Here is a 21,148-nt window from a genome sequence, read left to right on the forward strand (position 1 = left end):
GGTCTCGAACCTGCGGGCTCAGGCAATCCACTCACCTCAGCCTCCCAAAGGCGCAGGATTACAGGCTGAGCCATCGAGCCTGGCTAGGATTTATTTTAAAGTTGTCCCCATGAGCAGACAGGTGATTAGATTTTTACACCAAAAGTTTCTCTGGCCTTGAATCTACACCGAATGTCCTCGGCCCTGGGAGGCCCTCGGGTGAATAGTCAGGGTCTCTGGCCAGGGTGGGGGGCCCTCACACAGGACAACTGGGATGTCCTACCCTGGGAAATTGGTACAAAGCTCAAAGCCAGCACCACCAAAGCACTTCCAAGCAGATACTAACCCTCTGATTCCCAAACCAGGTTAACTCCCAACTAAGGAGCATCCAGCACTCCTCAAAGTCTGGACATCACGAGCATGTAAGGCCCAGGCATGGCCACGGGGGGGCTTTGAACTCAGCTGGCCAGTAAGGACTATTTGCACAGCCCCAGGTCCTAAAAGCAGGGGTTCGGGAATAAACTTGACCCTATCACAGAATACCCAGCCCACGAGCACAGCCAGGATGGAAACCCAGGTTGGCTTTCACCCAGAAACGGGACAAATGAAACTGACTCACTGCCACCACCCCAGTCCACCTCCAAGACACTGAGCCCCTCAGAAAAACCACCCTCCCTGGTGATAGCAGAGTTGCTGCTCAGGAATGTACCCCACGGGAAGACGTTAATCTAAGATAATAAATCACCTCACTCCCTGTTCTTCTTAGTGTAGAGACAAGGAGATGAGAAAGGAAGGAGGCCTCACAGGAGTGCTCAGAGACCTGGAGTTGTGGGCTCTACTCACAGATGGGAGACAAGCATGAGGGCAGACCCACGCTGGGAGCATGATTGCATGCACACCTGTAGGACCCATGCCAAGAGAGTGACAGCATTCATACCCACAGTACCCACCCCAGGAGCATGGCTGCACTCACACTCGCAGGACCCATGCTGGGAGCATGGTTGCACTCACACCCTTAGGACCCACCCCAGGGGCATGGCTGCACTCACACCCTTAGGATCCACGCCGGGGGCATGGCTGTACTCATACCCACAGGACCCAAACTGGAAGTGTGGCTGCACTCACACCAGCAGGACCCACACCAGTAACATGGCTGTACTTACACCCACAGGACCCATGCCGGGAGTGTAGCTACATTCACACCAGCAGGACCCACGCCAGTAATGTGGCTGCACTAACACCAGCAGAACTCGCGACAGGAGTGTGGCTGCACTCACACAAGTAGGACCCACTCTGGGAGCATGGCTGCACTCATAGCCGCAGGACCCACTCCAGGAGCATGGCCATGTTCACATCAGCAGGACCGTCACAAGTACCTCAGTGTCCCCAGGAAGGGACAAAGGAGAAAGGGGAGGGAAGTACACATTCTTGGAGAGTCTTATTCCTTCCAGCTCAGTACTAGAAGCAGCACAGGTGTCACTTTGACAACACAGAAGGAACTGCAGACTCCTGGGGCATTTTCTCTGGCCTACATGGAGAAGCAGGGCGGTGAGCTCCAGCCCTATCTCACTTCATGTGGTGCTTACTGTATGCCTGCATCATCCCAGGCTGGGCACGTGCTGGTGGGCAGAGGATGCCACTGTCTGCCCTCATGGAGTGTCTAATGCAGAGGGAGGGAGGTGACAATGCCAAGCAAACACCACCATGGGGGTGAGGGGTACAATGAGGATGGAGGAGCGGGGACAGGAAGGGGACGTTCAGGGAAGACCTGGGAGAACTTACACTGGAGGTGCAGGGCTGTGGTGAGAGAAGTCAGGGTGATCTGAGCAGGGAAAGCAAGAAGCAGTCAGGCCAGGGGCGAGACTGCACCTCTGAGCCCCAAAGGCCTAGTGACTGGACGTTACTTTATACCAGAGCTTTGGACACCCCAGGGAAGGTTTGAGCATGGCCCTGATGTGACCCAATGCATGTGTTAAGAGGACACTTTCGATGCTCCATGAAGAGCAGGCCATAGGGACAGGAGAAAGGCAGCAAGTGGGCTCCACCGAGGTGATAATGGGCTGTGCAGCAGAGAGAAGGGGCTGGGCTGGGGAGGCAGAATTATTAGGGCATGGTGAGAGATCAAACATGGGGGTCGGGGGACATCTACCATGAGCCTGGGCTGAAATGAGGGACAGAGGAGGGGAGGCAGGATCGGAGGGGGAGTATCTGGCGTTGGTGCTAGCATCGCTGACCAGACATCCAGGTGGGGAGACCAAGGGAGAACAGATCCAGGAGGCTGGAACTCAGGGGCATCTGAGCCTCCCCAGGGCAGCTGGGAAGCTCACCTGGCACACGAGATCCCTGAGTTGGGTCGCGGCTCCACCCGCCCAGTTCTGCACCTGAGTGTTGGTAAAACTGGGATGAAAAGAGTCCGCATCTTGGAAAAGGCTTCGTTAGAGCAGAGCCCAGGACACTGCACACTCTTGGAGAGTACATATTGTCATTTCACAAAGAAGTGAGCAGTCATGCTCGTTTAATTAGGGAGAGGAGGTACCAACAGGCAGGACCAGGTTTCAAAATCAAGTCCTAAGGTCTGCCCTGATTTACTTGGGTCAGGTTTCTTGCTGGGAAGGAACGGTGTCCTTCTGCATCCTTGGATGTGAGACTAATAACTGTGAAGCCCTCTCCCGGGCTCACTGGTTCTTCTGGGTACTGCCCGTCTCACTGCCCCTTTGAATTTAGTGCCCAGGCAGAAGGCACTTTCACAAAATCCTGTTAAAGAAATGAAGCCAGAGGAAGGATCGGATGAGCAGCTAAATCCAGCAGTTCCACCCTCAAGGAATTCACAGGGCCAGCAGCTTGAGTTCGGAAGCCAGAACACCCAGGCTCAAATCCTGACCTCACTCCCCACAGGGCTGGCAGTGGGTCTGTTGACCTTAGCACCAAGAGCCGTTTTTTTGTTGTGAGACCGTCCTGTGTACTGTGGGATGTTGAGCAGCTTCCCTGGTCTCTCCCCACTCGCATCCCACTCCCAGTTGTAACAGCCAAAGATGTCTTCTGATACTGTCAAATGTCCCCAGGGGGGCAAAAATTACCCCTAGCTGAGAACCACTGGGCTAGATGCTCAACATCCTACACCCCGGTTTCTCCATTTATAAAAACAGGGCCATAAGAGCCACCCTGAGAATCAAATGAGAACATGCATGTAGAATCATCTAGAACAGTAACTAGCATGACAAAGCGCTCGATAAATATTAGCTCCAAGTCACTGTTACCCTAAGGGATATGGAAATACATGAATCATACCCAATATGACAGTAGATCAATAAAAGCATAAACAAGGCACCCAGGCGGCATCAAGGGAGGAAACCTACAGACCTGCTGAGGAGTTCAGGAAAGCTTCCAGAACCTTCTCAGAGCAGGGAATAGCCACTGATGTGAATTTTGAAGGAGGCACATGATTGGCAGATGGATGAGGAAGGAATGCATTTTAGAAAAAGAGATGGCAGATGCAGAAGGGGAAAGACAGGGAGAGCAGGGCTGTGTCTGGATTGACAGGGTCGGCTGGAGCCTGACCCACGTCCTTAAGGAATTTAACAAAAACTAAAACTACAATGTTTACAAAAGGAAAGACTGAGGGGCCAAGAACCGAGGAAAATAAGTCTGTGTTTGCCTTTCACAGTTGTTCAGGAAAATCTGCAGAGGGAGAATCTGGGAGGGCATCCCCCACACATCTACAAGGCCAGCATCTTAAGTCCTTCTGTCCCTGTTCTTTTCAGAATGGGATGGCTGCAGACCCCATCCCCGGTCCCAGCACAGAGCTCTCTTTGCACAGACACATGATAAGAGGGTGGCAGCCCCCTTCTCCCTGCAAATACCAGGGGAATCCATGTGCCCTGGGGCTTTGGACCTCTCTAAGGCCAAAATGGACTTCAGAGACATGGGAGAGCTGTCCACGTTTCCTCTGGCATCAGATTTGTTGAGCTTTTCCTGAAATTAATTGCCATCTTCCTTCACCCAGCTCCTGCTGGGTCTCTTGCCGCCTCCCGTCCTGCAACACAGGAAGCCAGGGGCTTCCAGTGCTGCTTGGCTTGGGCCGATTCCAACCTTGCAACCGCGAGGCCCCGGAGCTCGGAGCTCAGCTTACCAAGGAGCAAGTAATAAAACCCTCATGACGACAGCACTACTTTCATCATGAATAAATGAGCTCAATTACCTCCTTGCAGAAAAAGGAGAGCTTCAAAGGGAAAAAGGAAAACAGAGAGGAAGAGGGACCAGTAAGTCTTAATTAGTCTTATCTCTGAGGGAAATACATATGATAATTTTAGTACCCAAAGAAATTCAAATTAGTCTCATGCCAATCATTACGTTTTAGTGATTCTTATTGGTGATGAAAGAATTGGCCATTCCCCAGCCATTATTTTTCTAAAAATGACTCTCTTGATGAAAAGGAAACTTGAGAACTTTAGAAGTCAATTCTACCCAATGAGTCAATCATCTTTGGAGTGAATCTGCTGATCCTAATGGCCCCTAGTTTCCTATATCCTGGACTAGCAGCATGGAAGGCAGATGCCCAGTCTCCTTAAAGCTGTGGTAGATGCCCTAGGGCTTCTGACTCATGTGACAAAGCTTCCAGAGGTGAAAGAGGTTTGAGGCAACTCCTCCACCAATGAAAGGGCCAACTGCATGGATCAACGTGGTCATCCACCCAAACGGGCAGGGGTGAGGTCTGGCAGTGTGCACTGGTCTGGCATGCAGCAGACACTCAATAATGAAGACTGCACCCTTGCTGATTCCTTGGAGTCCATGAGGCCCTTTCCCAGGGATCCACAGCCACGGCTTCCCCATCTAAGCAGAAGAGTTGGCTGAAGCGCTCCCCACCCAGACCACATGGCAGGGTGGAGTGTGGGAGTATGGGGGATGCGGCTCACCCACGGGTGCTTCCCAGTCAGGAGGGGGTGCTGCAGACATCTGGTATCTCTGATCAGGCACTTCAGAAGAGGCAAAGATACCAGCACAAGGCCGTGGGGTGGGAAAGGGACAAAGGGGGAACTTGTAAAGCTGATATGGAACAGCCATCCATTAAAACTCAGCAGGAGAAAGAAGCCTGGTCCAGGCCTCCTCGTCACAGCAGTTGACTTAGGTGTGGGCTGTCAGGGGCGGGGGTCTCTTGCCACCTCTGCCTGCCTTCCTTGTGCACTGCCAATTCCAAGTGTAGCCAGGGACTTGGAATTACACTCAGTGAGACAGCAGAGATGAGAGCTCTGAACCCAAACGGGAACATCTGACCAACGGACACCCATGGACGGGTAGGGTCGGGGGTATGTGTGTAAACAACATGGGACAGTTGATCAAAACACCCTTCTCCCACCCCACTATATTACCAGATTATAAGCCAGGAGCCACCCCATCTCATCAGACTGCCAACACCCGCTCTGGTGGCTTTACCCTCCTCCTCTGATGCAGAGAACCTTGGGCAGCCAGCCTTCCTCTCTCTTTGTGCTCTTCCTGCTTGATAAATGCCGGCTAATACCTCAAACCCTTGTTATAAGCTCGATAAACTTGTGCTATGTGCTACATAAAACTCTCACATGAGCAGCTAACGATTTCTCAGGTTGTTTATATTAAACACATTAATTGAGGACACAGTCGGTGGAAGAATCTCAAAGTTATCTCCGGTATGAATCAAATCCAGCCTAATCCCCAGATAGCTTTCACAAAAAAAGACAGACTATTCACCATCAGGAACACCATAAACTTATTTTTCAAATGGACCATCATTTTATGTAACAGGCGATCAAAGACCAAAGTAAGATTTGGGACTGAGATGCAGAGAATGCGTGTTTTTGTGCCTCTCTTGGGCTGGCTTCTTAGTTTTTAAAAACAACTGTTGGCTACAGTTGGAGCCATTTATCTTTGTGATTAGTCAGGATGTCTCAAGGTAAGTATATCTTCAGAGGCGGGAAGATGAGTCATTTTCTACAGTGACAATGAGGCATGAAGAAACGAACAGCGTCTTTCAAGACCCACATGACAAATGGTTCAATTCTACCCAGGCTCCATTGCTTTACAATAACCAATTAAACTTGAAATCTGGAATAACGTACATTAAAGCCACTTAAAAGCAACATGTGTTGTTTTGTGCACTTAGGTGGTTTTTCTTTTTTAAATTGGATTTCACCCTGTAACCTTGCCGAACTGTTCTCATAAAGAAGGAGGTTAGGTCGGGCAGGATAGATGAATGAGGCCTCAGGCTACTCTCAGAAAGCAGTACTTCCCAAGTACCCACTGGCTAAGAAAGTGCCATTTCTAACATCATCTCAAGGTTCCTGGAGCTGACACCTGGGCACAGCACCCATTCTCTGTTTCCCTAGGAGGGAAGTGGTCAGAGACCCTCTACTATGTGGCCTGGGGTCGTTTGTGTAAAGTCAAGGTGAGCCCAGCTACCCCGCAGGCTTCAAGCACCTACCGGTAAAGTCCTCAAAGCACTCGCAGGTGTAGCCTCCCTCACGGCTTCGGCAGCGGCCATTGGTGCCACAGGGGCTGGAATAGCAGAGGTCGATCTCGGTCTCACAGTAGTCGCCGGTGAAGCCGGGAGGGCACCGGCAGCGCAGGCCGTTGATGGGGTGGATGGGCCGGAAAAGCACCGTGGTGGAGCTGAGGAAAGGTGCCGAGCTGTCGAAGCGCAGCACGGAGACGCACTTCATGTAGTTCTCGCAGGGCTCACGCAAGCAGATGTTGTCGTCGAAGGGCAGCACGCGCTGCGTAGAGATGGTGGTCAGCAGCGTCCGGTTCAGGTAGATCTGCTCCTGCAGGTCCTCTGATGGGAAGAACTGGCCGCGGACGCCTCCGGGGAGCAGCGCCGAGAAGGTCACATTCAGGATGTTGGAGCTGACATCCGTGTCGTTCTGGATGTTGAAGACAAAAACGTCGTCCTTGGTGGTGGACAGCACCGTGGCCACTCCCTCCACGAAGAGGGACAGCAGTGGGGACAAGAACTTCTCCTGGGACATGTTCTCCAGGCGAACGGTGATGCTGTTAGTTAGCATGTCATCTGTGATGATGGTGACCCGCAAGGTGCAGAGGGCTGTGACGCTGTGGATGCCATCTGCAGGGTACAAGAGGAATCGGGTTACTCGGATGTCACGGAAGTCACAGCTCCTAATGCCCCCGTGCCAGGAACAGCCTTGGATGCCCTTAGCAAAGGGGAAGCCAGCCTGGGCCACTCCCCATTCCCTACCCACCCACAACTACCACCTTGACCCCTGCTTCCTTCCCCAGCCTTGGTCCTCTCCCTCCCACTAACACCCACTCTGAACTTTCTCAATAACAGCTTCTACCATGTCTCTCTCTAACTCAGAAGCCTCAGTGGGCCCTAAACCACCCAGCAGGGCACCCCGACAACCACCAGGATTGGGCCCCTCACTGCTTGAGACTCCCCCCACCTCATACACTTGGCTCCAGACAGGTGGGCCCTTGCAGCCCTGTTTTAAACCATTCCAGGCTCCAGGGATCCCACCCCATCATCCCCTCCGCCCATCACAACTCTTGTCCTCCCAGCCCAGCTCAAATCCCCTGGCATCCAGCAAGTCAGCCCTGATCCTTCCCAGGAGACGGCCCCACCCAGATGTGCTAGGTTTAGGGTTTGATTTCTTGCAGCTGCCGGGCCCTGCCTTACACGCAGAGTGGGACATGGAGAATAATCTGCCAAATTCTCAGTCCCCAGGCGTGGCTTAGATTGTGTTCCCTGAGCTCCATGGATCCTCTTCCCCACAAACAGGCCCCCTGCCTGTGTCCCCTCCAAAAAAGCACCCCCTGGTTTCCATGGGGCATGGGACCCTCTCTCACCCCTCAGAGCCTGAGGTGTTGGTGGGTGCCCCAGCCAAGAGGACAGCCGAGCAGGGAAATAGAGAGAGCCAGCCTCTCCTCCCACTTGTTTCTGGGGAGCTGTGAGTCTTGGACCTTCAGAGGATGCTGTCAGGTGACGACACCCAGAGGCCACCTCATCACTCCAACTCCAGCAAAGTCCCCGTCAAGGCACAACAGCATGCAGGGAGCCCTGAAAAGAACAAGGGATGAGGGCGGCAGAAACCTCTATATTCTGAGGCTGTGCTTTTCCCAGGCTCACACTTACAACTTGTCCAAACAATGAAGAAAAACAACTACTCCAGAAGTCACAGCTGCACTCAGGGGTTTGGTTTGATTAATAATGCAGCAACATTGAGATTCCAAGAGATTCTGACAGAACCAGCATCATCCCCAATGGACAGGTGAGGGAAACTGAGACACAGTGAAGTCAAATTTCACGCCCAAGAACTCAAACTCAGCTGGGGGCAAGCCCAGCTTCCACCCCGATAACAACACCTGTCACTTGGTAAGTCCAAGTCAGGCACTGTGCGTTATTTCTATCCCACTGAGTCCTCATGAAACCCAGCAAGCCTGGACTTAGAAAATGAAAATAACATCTGCACCACCTCAGGGTGGGGAGGGTACCTCTGGCTCTGGCATAAAACCCAGAGGCCTTCAAGGACTCACAGTTCTGTCTGGAACTTCCACAGGGCACAAACGGAGTGGAGAGGCAGCAGCCCAGACAGCAAGTGCAGCTCAGAGAACAAAGGAGGTGGTGGCCACAAAAGAAATGGGGAAAAAATAAGGAAACGGGAGGGGGAAGGGATATTGTGGGAGACAGCCCCAAAGATGGTTGTGTGCGTTCCTTCCCTACCTGACCTGTAGGCCTTTTCCTCATCCAGAGTGGTCTTCATTTCCCTCCCCTGGAGCAGGACTGGACCTGAGATTGCTTTGTCCCACAGGATGTGACAGAAGAGACTTTCTTGACTTCCAGTCAAGGCCCCAAGAGGATTGGAAGGTTCTGCCTCCTTCCTCCTGGTGCTTTGATGCCACACTGGATAATTCATGTGGCGAGGAGAAGGTACCAGATCAAGAGCCCAGGCTAACTGAGGCTCCAGATGTGGCCCACCAGACCTGCTGAGGCTCGAGCCACCCAGGAAGGGCCCAGACACCATGGAGCAGAGGCTAGTCATCCAGTGACCCTGGCCACATTGTGAGCAGATAAGACAGTCAGAGTAGGAAGTCACTAGGTTTGGGGACGGTCTGTATAGCACTAGACAACTAAAGCAGATATAAACTGTCAACCCACAGAATCAATCACTCATAAACTGAACCTTACTGCCCCTTATATAAAATTCAAATATATTGCTAGGAACTGTGTTGTGTACCCTCAAAATTCATTTGGTAGAGCCCTAATCCCTAATGTCATGGTACATGGAAATGGGGCTTCTGGGAGGTGATTAGGGTTAGATGAGGTCAGGAGAGGGAGGCCCTCATGATGGGATTAGTGTCCTCATAAGAGGAGATCCCAGAGAGCTCTCCCTGCTCTCCACCATGTGAGGACACAGCACAAAAAGAGACCTCAGGGGAACCTGAGCAGGCTGGTACCCTGATCTTGGACTTCCAGTTTCTAGAACTATGAAAAACAAATGTCTGTTGCTTAAGCTGCCCAGTGTGTGGTATTTTGCTATGGTAGCCTGAGCCAACTGACATATATGATTGTGATTCAATTAAATTAAGTTTACATGCTAAACAACATGTTCAGTAATGCTAAAATAAGTTAACATGTTTGTCTTATGCAATGTTCATAAATATCTTTTATCTGCTATATTCCCTGCTTATATATTCCTTTGCCAAAAAATAAATTTTGGTTTTTGTTTTTTTTTTGGAATTGGAGTCTCACTCTGTCGCCCAGACTGGAGTGCAGTGGCCGCTCCCGGCCACCGCAGCCTCGACCTGCTGGGCTCCAGCGATCCTTCTGCCTCAGCCTTCCAAGTAGCTGGAATTACAGGCATGCGCTACCACACCTGGCTGATTTTTTGATTTATTGTAGAGATGAGGTCTCGCTGCCCAGGCGGGTCTCGAACCCGCGGGCTCAGGCAATCCACTCACCTCAGCCTCCCAAAGGCACGGGATTACAGGCTGAGCCACCGAGCCCGGCTCAAAAAATAAATTTTAAACATTCAGTGACCCTAAGTTTAAGCAATCATCCTTCTGGAAGCCTAAAGATACACACGCACACACACACCAAGAATGTAGAATCCCCCTAAACACCAAAAGGAAAATGGATAAACAAATTACAGCAGAGCCACACAATGGAATACTACACTGTCATTAAACTGTGTCTAAAATACATGCAAATCAATTAAGTATTAAAATAGAGTAAAAGTAATGCATATAGTGTGAGGGGGATGGCTTATTATGAATATAAATGTATATTTAGAGAAAATTCTGGAAGGACATAATGAACCCCACTGCAGTGGCTGACTCTAGAAAGAAGATCAAAGGATGGGGGTGACAGAGAGACAGCCATCTTTTTACTTTACTGCTCATTTTGAGTTACTAAGATTTCTTACAATGAGTATGTGTTATTTTGGTTTCTAAAAATGTAATACTTTTTTGTAAAAGAGAAAAGATGACCTAACTATACCCACATTCATAGCAGCATTATTCACAAGAGCTAAAATGTGAAAGTAACCCAAGTGTCCATGAACAGATGAATGAATAAACACAATGTGGTCTATCCACACAAGGGAATATGATTCAGACTTAAAAAGGAAGGAAGCGCTGACACATGCTATAACCTGGGTGAACCCCGAGGATATTATGCTAAGTGACATAAGCCAGTCACAAAAGGACAAACACTGTAGGATTCTTCTCACATGAGGTCCTTAAAGGAGTCAGATTCATAAACAGAAAGTAGAAAGTGGATTGCCAGGGGCTGAGGATAGCCAGGGGCTGAGGAGCTGGTATTTAATGGGGACAGAGTTTCAGTTTGGGAAGATGAAAAAGTTCTGGAGATGACGGTGGTGGCAGCTACATAACAATGTGCATGTGCTTAATAATACCTCTGAAGTGTGCACTTAGAAATGGCTAAGATGGTCAACTGTATGTTATGTATACAAGAGGGGGACTCAAAAAAACCAGGATTATTTTTTGGAGAGTGGGCCCCTTGTAGTACACGCTTCCCCCACTAGGTAAGCGTTCTGGGAACCCATCGGCAGCAGTGTACCAGCTAGTGTTGTTGTAAGAGGTTGCATTTGGCTTCAGTGAATTTTTTTTAGAGATTCTTTCAATGTGTGATTTAAGAGCGCACCGACCACACTGTGCTGAGTGTTCCGCAGTTTTTGACCATAAACACCAAGAGCTCTGTGCCCCACCCTTCCTATTCGCCCGATCTCACCCTGAGTGACTTTTTTTGTTCGTTTCCCTGGATGAAAAAAGTCCTCAAAGGGAAACATTTTGCTGATGTGGAAGAGGTGAAACAAAAAATGACAGAAGCACTAAAAGGCATCAAATTGATGAGTTCAAAAATTGTTTTGTGCAGTGAAAAAAGTATCTCAATAGGTGTATTGCATCAGATGGTGAGTGCTTTGAAGGTGACTGAAGGCTGGGCAAAGTGGCTCATGCCTATAATCCCAGCACTTTGGGAGGCCGAGACGAGAAAATTACCTGAGCCCACGGGTTCAAGACCAGCCTGGGCAACTTGGCGAGACCTCATCTCTACAATAAATCAAAAAATTAGCCAGGCATGGTAGTGCACGTCTATAGTCCCAGCTACTTGGAAGGCTGAGGTGGAAAGAGTGCCTGAGCCCTGCAGGTAGAGGCTACAGTGGCCGTGAGCATGCCACTGCACTCCAGCCTGGGCAACAGACTGCGACTCCTACAATAAATAATAAATAAATAAACAGAAGGTGACTAAAGTTTAAACATGTAAGAATAAACACACAATTTTTAATGAACAAATTCCGGGTTTTTTGGGTCCCCCTTGTATTTCACCACAATTAAAAATTTTTAAAAGAAAAAAGATAGTCCAACTTTGATCCACAGGCAGCACTTGGCCACGTGCAGGACACCCCTCAGGTCTTCCAGCTTCAGTTTCCCTCCACTATCATCTTCACATGGCAGCCAGAGCAGTCTTCCGAAAACGTCAAGCACATCATGGCACCAATGACACCCAGAATAGAATCCACACCCCTCATTCCATCTTATGGTCTACAAGACCTGTCCCTGTCATCCTGCGATCTGTAGGGCCTTTGCACATCTCATCTTCTGCCTGAAGTGCTGCCCTCCTTGTCAGCCAGTGGCTGTTCTCCTTAGCCATCCAGATCTCAGCTAAATGTTCCTCACTGAAAGGACTGTCCACGCTGAGCACCTGTCACTCACCTGCCACCTCCCCACTTTAATTCTTGCACCGGAGCAGGCACAGGTTTTATTCTTATTTGTTTATGTCTGTCTCTTCCCTGAGTCCCTGAGGACTGAGAACCTGTAGGTCTTGTTCCTGCTGTACCTGTCATATCTAGAACAGTTGCTGGCACTCAGCTGCTGGATAAATATTTGTGGAAAGGAAGGGGAAGGGGTGGGGGCAGGGAAGAATGGAGATCTCCAATGGCACCTCTTTCACCCCAACATTGTCACTTGCACCAACAGCACCAAGAGACTCCATTATTCCACGTAAACTATTTTTTTTTGTGGCCGTTTGATTTTTTTTGGAGGGGGGAGGATCATTACAATAATACAGGTAAGAGATTGTTTGTTTCCTGGTGGCAATTGTTATGAAACAGCCTTTTATCTTAAACCACATATGGATGTGTTTGTTCTGGCCCAAGATACAAAAGCTGTACTGATTTTTTTTTTTTTTTGAGTTGGAGTCTCACTCTGTCACTCAAACAGGAGTGCAGTGGCACACTCACATCCACCACAGCCTCGACCTGCTGGACTCAGGTGGTCCTTCTGCCTCAGCCTTCCAAGTAGCTGGAACTACAGGCTTGCACTACCATGCCTGGCTAATTTTTTTCATTTATTGTAGAGACGAGGTCTCACCAAGTTGCCCAGGCTGGTCTTGAACAACTTGAGAGGCTCAGGCAACCCTCTCACCTCGGCCTCCCAAAGTGCTGGGATTACAGGCTTGAGCCACCGCGCCTGGCCCAGCCATACTGATTTTAAGCTAAATGCCCAGGTCTTCTCAGGGTGCTCTGAGTTATCCTGTCTGCCTTTTCCAGGGGTGGGGTGGGAACTCCCAGCATTTGGGTCCTCCTGTGGGCAGCCACAGCATCGAGAAACACCTGAAACAAGGAGCCATATTCCAGAACAAGCATCTTCACTCAGGGACAATTACATCATAGCCAGAAAATAGCACTAAATATTAACTAACGTTAAAAATGCTGGAAAACACAACCATACCTTACTATTCATCTTACCATTAACTTCTTTTAAGACCATGCACTGCTCTGGACACCTCAGGTACTGAGGTACCAGTGAATTCATAGATGATAGCTGAATTTACTTTTTACTTAAGTAATCTGGGTTGAACTTCTGAATCCACCGGCAACTTAAACCTTCAAAGATGCATTTAAATGCCCACCAATAAGTGATCTCTGAAATAAAGAACAAACTATCCCCATGTTTCATGGAACAGTATGCAGTCGAACCAAAACAGTAACAGAAACCTCCATTTGTTGACAGGGATACATCTGAACAACATGATGTTAGGTGAAAAAAATTAAGTTTTTCTCTCTCTCTCTCTCTATTACACAGGAGTCCAGAGAGCTACTAGCACAATGTTGACAGCAGTTCTGTCAGTATCATATGTATATACATATGGACTGATAGATTGAGACAGGTTCTCACTCTGTTGCCCAGGCTGGAGTGCAGTGGTGTAATCACAGCTCACTGCAGCCTCGACCTCCTGAGTTCAAGCAATCCTCCCTCCTCAGCCTTCTAAGGAGCTGGGACTATAGGTACATGGCACCACACCTAGCTAACTTTTTAATTTTTTTGTAGAGATGGGGTTCTCACTGTGTTATGTCTATGTTATGACATAATCCTAATCCTCCTACCTCAGCCTCCCAAAGTGCTAGGATTACAGGCGTGCTGATGTTGTTTTTAAATAAATTTTATTTTTAGAACAGTTTTAGATTTACAGAAAAACTGAAAAGAGAGTTCTCATAGACCCAACACCCAGGCACCCCATTATTAACATTATTTTGTTAGTGTGATACAGTTGTTATAGTGAATGAACGTGTATCTATACATTATTAACCACAGCCCATACTTTCTTCAGAGTTCTTTAGTTTTTACCTACTGTCCTTCTACTGTTCCAAGTCCCTACATGGCACTCAGCTCCCCGGGGTTGTGATAATTTCTCAGACATTCATTTCTTGGTCTGACAACCTTGGCAGTTTCAAGGGACAGCTCAGGTCTTGATTGGAATGTTAGGTCTGTGGTGTGTAGGTGACTTTACTTTCTCCTCAACACTTTCCTCTATTATTTTATTTCTCTGCATGAGTATAGATCAGGTTTATGGTTTAAAAGGCTGTTTTATTTTGGCAAGCACCGCCCCTGCCCAGCACTCTCTCTGGCCTGAGTTCCAGACGTTTCTCCCACGCCTGTGACAACAGTGCTGGAACCAGCAGCACCAAGCCAGTTCTGCAGCACCTCAAAAGCAATCAAGTGCAATTCCTGCTGCTTCCTGGGAAGGATGAGTCACCCTGGTATTGCTGAGATGCAGTGGGAAAGAGACAGAACAGATGGCAGAGCGCGAGGCTGTAGGGAGCGCCAGCAGGTGCTCCTGCACAACCCAGACAACGATGAGAAGAAAGTTCTGGATATTCACAAAGGATGGGACCTGTCTGATCCCTCTGACTTTGGTAAGAGACTTCGGGAAGAGGATAATGATTGTCCACAATCATGTCCCCTGTGGAGGGCTCACACCATGGAACACTGGGCACAGAGGTCACACCATGGCCTTCAAGGAGCAAGCAGCCCTCCAGGAGCAGGGGACAGAGCCACAGTTCTGAGACCCAGGGGCAAGTAATTGACCACTATAGGTTGTCCACACTGGACAACCCCAGGAGGCAGGGGAGGCAGGTTACCAAGGAAGAATGGAGTTTGCCACACAAGTGGAAGGAAAAGGCCTTCCAGAAACAAAATGCAGAAAAAGCGGTAAGCCTGGCAGCCAAGGAAGGAGGGTATCAGTCTTCTGGGGCTGCCATAACAGAGCACCACAAGTACGTGGCTTACAACAACAGACATTGATCTTCTCACAGTTCTGAAGGCCCAAAGTCTGTAATCCAGGTGGTTGCAGGGTTAGTCCCTTCTGGAACATCTGTCTTGGTCCTCTCTCCCAGTATCTGGAGGAGCCAGCAATCCTGTTGTCCCTTGGCTTAGAGACTCTGCCTCTGATCTCTACGTTAGTCCACACATGGCCACCGTCCCTCTCTGTGTCTCTATTTCCTCTTCTTAAAAGGACACCAAGCCGGGTCTGGTGGCACACACCTGTAATTCCAGCAAGAGTGGAGGCAAGAGGATTGCCTGAGTCCAGGGGCTCCAGACCAGCCTATTTCTTCCTAAAAGGACACCAAGCCGGGCCTGGTGGCACACACCTGTAATTCCAGCAAGGTGGAGGCAAGAGGATTGCCTGAGTCCAGGGGCTCCAGACCAACCTGGACAACATGGTAAGACCTCGTCTCTACAATAAATAAATTAAAAATTAGCCAGGTGTGGTGGCACATGCCTCTAGTTCCAGCTACTTGGAAGGCTGAAGTGAAAGGATCACCTAAGCCCACCGGGTCAAAGCTGATGTGGCTGTGAGTGTGCCACTGCACTCCAGCCTGGGCAACAGAGTGAGACTCCCATTCCAAAAAAAAAAAAAGGACACCAGTCACTGGATTAGGGCACATCTGAAGCCAGTATAGCCTCATCTCAACACTTACCTTGATTACATCTGCAAATAGCCTATTTCCAAATAACATCCCATTCTGAGGTTCCAGGTGGACATGAATTTTGGGGGGACACCAGTCAACCAAGGACAGATAGGAACATGGAGTTGTGGAGAGACAAGACCACAGAAGCCGGGAGTGGGTGCTCCTCTGATTGCTACTGGCCTCATAGATTCCTGATGTAGGGCAGTGGGGTGGCCAAAGAAGAAATGTCCTCAGAGGTGTGGTTGGGACCCACACATCACAAGGGTCCCACTGCTGGCCCCTTTACAGGTGAGGACACTAAGGCACAAAGAGACTGAGGCCACTTGGACTATGAGTGACAGGGCTTAGACTGAAGTCCTCACTGACCCTGAGTCCCCACTGGGGATGGTCCAGGAGGACCATGGTTCAGGCATGGAGGGTTCGCTAAGGACACAAAGGAGGAAAGGCCAGTTTCTGGTAAGACACATGCCCAGGGCCATGGGGACGACCCAGTGAGATGGAGCTGGTACCAAGGCCCCACCCATTCACCGTGAGTCTCCATCAGCCACTCTATGCACCACAGCCTCGGAGGCAGAGGGACTCCTCTGCTCTCCTGTCCCCAACACACTACAAGGCCTACTAGGCACAGTCCACAATGCCCTCAGTGTTCAGAGTCATCCCCTGCAGCAGCTGTGGTCACAACTGCAGAGTGCTATTTGCTGTCCAGCCGGTATAAAACAAAGGCTGCACTTCTGTCCCTACGGAGGACTTTATAATAGGCAGGCAGGCAGGGCCCTGTTTGGTGGCTCCTGGCAGCTCCCATTCAAAGCCAGGGGATTTTGAAGTGGTTTTCTACATTCTCTTCTCTCTCTCTCTCTCTCTCTCTCTGGGGTTTACTTTGTTTTGTTTTGTTCCTGAAAGCAGACTGGGGCCAGACAACAGGTGCCATGTTTTGATCTTGCTACCTGAGGGCATCTGGCTTTTCTCCTTTCTGGGCCACAATCTGGAACCCTCTGTCTCACAGATCCAGGTTCACCTCACGGGAACTAGGTGGCATGAGCTTTCAGAGCTGTGGGCAAATGAGCATGTCAGGATGTCAGGCTGGCGTAAAGACACTGCTTCTCCCACCCCTGCCATGAGGCTGAAGGGAAGCGACCCTCAGACCCAGAAAAGGAGAGTTCTATTCAGCACAGGCATCTCCAACAAGCCATTCATTAATTACAAACCCAGACACCCAGCCTGGGCAACATAGCAAGACTGCATCTCTGCAAAAAAATAAAAAATTTAGCCGGGTGTGGTGGTGCATGTCTGTAATCTCAGCTACTTCAGAGGCTGAGGCAGAAGGATCATCTGAGCCCAGGAAGTCAAGGCTATGATGGATGAGCCATGATCGTACCACTGAACTCCAGCCTAGGTGGCAGAGTAAGACTCTAATGCAAAAAATAAAATAAAATGAAATAAAAAACCACACACTGCTGAGTACACGCGTGTGCTGCCCTAGCAGTCAAGGTACAAGGCACAAAAGGGGCTGGCACAGCTCTGCCTGGGGATGGGGATATAGAGTGCAGGCCAGCTGCTCACTCCTCCATGTCCCCGACCGTGCCAGTCAGACAATGGAGAGGGGCCTCTAGACCCTTCCATGGCAGCCCGCACCTTGGTTTCTCCCCTTTGGAGACCAAGTTCACAATCTGTAATTTCCACCACTGCCACCCCCTCAAGATGCTGAAAGTGGGGTCTTCACGCCCCCTCCCCTGTTGGTCCCACCTGGTCTTAAGATGGGCCAAGCATCCCAGGCAGCCAGCACCAACCCCTACCCCACTCTGGTGCCTAGTGTCTGGTCCAGGCCCCCAGATCCAGTGCCTCCCCCAAACTCATCAGTGCTAATCTTCTGACTCCTACTGCGGTGGGGGGGGGAGACATTCTCACGCTTGCTATGGGGAGGGATCACCCTGCCTCCAAGCTCCAGGCCCCAGAGCCCAGCCTTTGACCATAGTGCGCACCCCCCACGTTAACATTTGAGTCCTGAGGCTCACTATTCTTTCACCTAAAATGGCTTTGAGCCCCTCACGCCCCATTGCCTGGTCACCTCCCCCACCTATCTCTGCACTACAGCCCTCAGAGGGAGCAGCCAGCCTGAGAAGGAGGCACAAGACATCTCCCTGCTGTGAGTTCCTTCCCCACTGCCTGTGTCCAGGACAGCCCCCCAGTCCAGCACCTTCGGGTCAGCTGAGGTGCCTGCCTGGCCGAGATGCCCAGAATCTGGCAGCACTGACAACCCACCTCGCAGGCCCCTCACCTCCTACTGTTCCACTGCACTCCACTCCTCCCATTTGAGTTCAAAACCGAACACTCCGGACCACATGAAAACCCTACCTACCCTTTGACAGTGCCTCTCATCATGGGCGGTGACAGAGGCAACTCATGAAGTGCCCGAGATGGCCTGCTTGGCTCCAGTCCTCTCTCCATCATGTGGATATGGTGGGCAGGGACTGATCTGTGGCCGCCCCACTGCCTCTCTGGCTGGGACTCCACCACACATGCCCCCTGCATCAGGGTTGAAATTCGTTGAGGAGTGAGTCTTCTGTCACCAATCCATGGCGAGTGTACCTCCTCCCTAGGTCCCCAGCCTCCCTCAACAAGGGTCTCCTGCTACAGAGCACCCAGAGAAGAGTTGGGTACACCTCACGTTGCTGCCATGTAGCATATACCCCCCGACACACTGTTTGGAAAGAGCCAACCATTACCCAACATCCTTCACTGGGCACCCTGATGCACATCAGAAAATCTGAGTAGCAAAAAATGACCCTTAGGAAAATGAAATGACATGCACAAGTATTTCTGTGATCTGACCCCATGCCAGGGATGCTCACTATGGAGCTCACAGACCTTCACCAATTCTGACCTCACACTCAAGCCCACGTGAACTGGGTCAGCTGTTTTTGGGCATGAGACTTGCCTGGCTATTGGTAAAGGGGGCACAGGTATAACAGATCCCACTCTCACTTAGGGGCTGGGAGAAGGAAGGAAGACACTAGATAGAAACAGCAGACTGGTGTCTGTGAACATGCAGTAACATTCAATGTTCCCCATCGCCACCCTCGAGATTAACAGCCCAACATCAAATATGGGAGCTTGTTGCAAGATGTTTAGACTTCCTGCCTATGACTTTAACAGCCATGAGGGAGCCAAGCTGGAAAGACCAAACCCAACCCTGAACCCAGGCTGCAGGGTCCCCAACTGGGATGTCATCCGTGATCTGCTAAGAGTGGTAAACCCCTTTTTCCCATGGCCGAGTGCAAGTCAAATGGATGGCCATATGTGGGTGAATAATGAGCATCTGAACGGTCCTCTGGAAAGCTTTTAGCGCTCCAAATACACAATCATTCAAATAACATATGCCATTTTACCTCATTGCATTATTCTATTCCCAAGACACACTTTCTCACCTAACAGTCTTTCTCCTCTCCCAAATTAGAATGTTCTAGAAATGACAAGGAATTATTCTGTCACAAGATATGGGGGAGAAAGTGAAGGAGCTACATCCCCAGATCATCAGCATCAGATGAATCAAGATAAACATGACATGTTGTAGAAAACACCTGACTTCAGGGAGCACAAGAAATGTAGAGACCTTAAAACATAGGAAATCCTGACACAGATGACCCTTGAGGACATCATGCTGAGTGAAAGAAGTCACTCATAAAAGGAAAATTACTGTATGATTCCACTTACTTGAGTAGTCAAATCTATAGAGACAGAAAATGGAATGGTGGTTGTTAGAGGGGAGGGGAGGGAGAGAGGGAGGAAGGGGGAATTAGTGTTTAGTGGGCACGGAGTTTCAGTTTTATAAAATGAAGATGAAAAGAGTTTTGGCTCAGGTCTGTAATCCCAGTACTTTGGGAGGCCCAGACAAGAGGATTGCCTGAGCTCAGGGGTTCGAGACCAGCCTGGGCAACTTGGTGAGACCTCGACTCTACAATAAATAAAAAAATTAGCCAGGCATGGTAGCACACACCTGTAGTTTCAGCTACTTGGAGGACTGAAGCGGAAGGATCACCTGAGCCCAGCAGTTTGAGGCTGCAGTGTCTGTGAGCAACAAGGGAGACTCCAACTCAAAAAAAAAAAAAAAAAAAGAGTTTTGGAGATGGCTGGTGGTGATGGTTATATAATAATATGCGTGTACTTAATGCTACTGAACTGTGTGCTTAAAAAAGGTTAAGATGATACATTTGATGTTAAGTTAACCACAATTACAAATAATACACAAATGAAGGGGGGGAAAAAATAAATGAAACAATAAAGATACCTAAAACCTCCTCCTCAATGTCACTTCCACATTTATTACTATGGTAAAATCACATGACCTTCAATAACATCAACTCAGAAATGTTCTCCCCTGACTTCATATAGAAAATAAATCTCCTATCCCAAGGCAGAAGTTAGTATCTAATTCAGGATTTCACACTATAGAGGTATTCCATGAGAAACACAGCTTATCATGTCTATGCTTGATGGAAACTTCTGGAAGCCTGAAATCACAGCAGACCCCACTGTGACATAGGAAGATGTGTGCACAGCTCAAAGTGGCCAGCCCAGCCCCAAGCTAGAGAAGTTGTGGGCTCAGACATAGAGTAAGTGAAGTCTTGTCAAGAGAAAGAACCTTTACATTTAACAGTTGAGGATTCTTTCCTCAGAAAGTTAAACACAGAATTAACATATGACCAGGAACTGTACTCCCAGGTGCAATTCAAAAGAAGCTAAAACATACATCCATACAACAATCTGTACATGACTGCTCACAGCAGCATTATTTACAATAGACCACAAGTAGTAATCCAAATGTCTATTAACGGGTGAATGAACAAACAAAATGGGGTCCATCCATATAGTGGAATATTACTCAACCACAAAGAGGAGTGAAGTACTGACACATGCTACAATGTAGATGAAACTAAAAAATATGATGCTAAATGAAAGAAGCCAGACATACAAGGCCACACATGCATGAGCCCACTATAAGAGACTTTCAGAAAGGTAAATCCATAGAGACAGAAACCAAATTGCTGGTTGCCAAGAGTAAGGGGCAAGATGGATAGGGAGTGACTAAGCTTACTGCGGATGGGTTTCCTCAGATGATGAAAATGGTCTGGAACAAGACAGAGGTGGTGGTTGTCCAACACTGCGAACGTACTAAACGCCACTGAACGGTTCACTTTAAAATGATTGATCTTATCTTAGGTGAATTTCATCTCCATTTAAAATAAAAGAGTTAAGAGTTGACACAATAAAAATTTGCTTTATTTTTGCATGAGTTTGTTCAAAAGGATAAAAACGACTCTAAAGGGCATTTTAAGAATGATTTCCAGTGGGGTGCAGTTGCTCACACCTGTAATCCCAGCATTTTGGGAGGCAGAGGCCAAAGGATTACCTGAGCT

General features: G+C 49.1%; 1 protein-coding gene across 1 annotated transcript in view; it reads right to left on the reverse strand.

Annotated features, from left to right (window-relative positions):
* The window catches only part of CELSR1 (cadherin EGF LAG seven-pass G-type receptor 1), a gene marked incomplete at its 5' end in the record, with an annotated part of 180,755 nt that overhangs the window by 95,381 nt on the left and 64,226 nt on the right, over positions 1-21,148 (reverse strand). The window contains one exon of the mRNA XM_021707906.1: positions 6,431-7,069. Coding sequence (XP_021563581.1) covers positions 6,431-7,069 — 639 coding nt within the window. The remainder of the gene's footprint in view (positions 1-6,430; positions 7,070-21,148) is intronic.

This window comes from Carlito syrichta, unplaced genomic scaffold (genome assembly GCF_000164805.1).
Source record: "Carlito syrichta isolate Samal-C Ts95f unplaced genomic scaffold, Tarsius_syrichta-2.0.1 Scaffold126791, whole genome shotgun sequence".
NCBI lineage: Eukaryota > Metazoa > Chordata > Mammalia > Primates > Tarsiidae > Carlito > Carlito syrichta.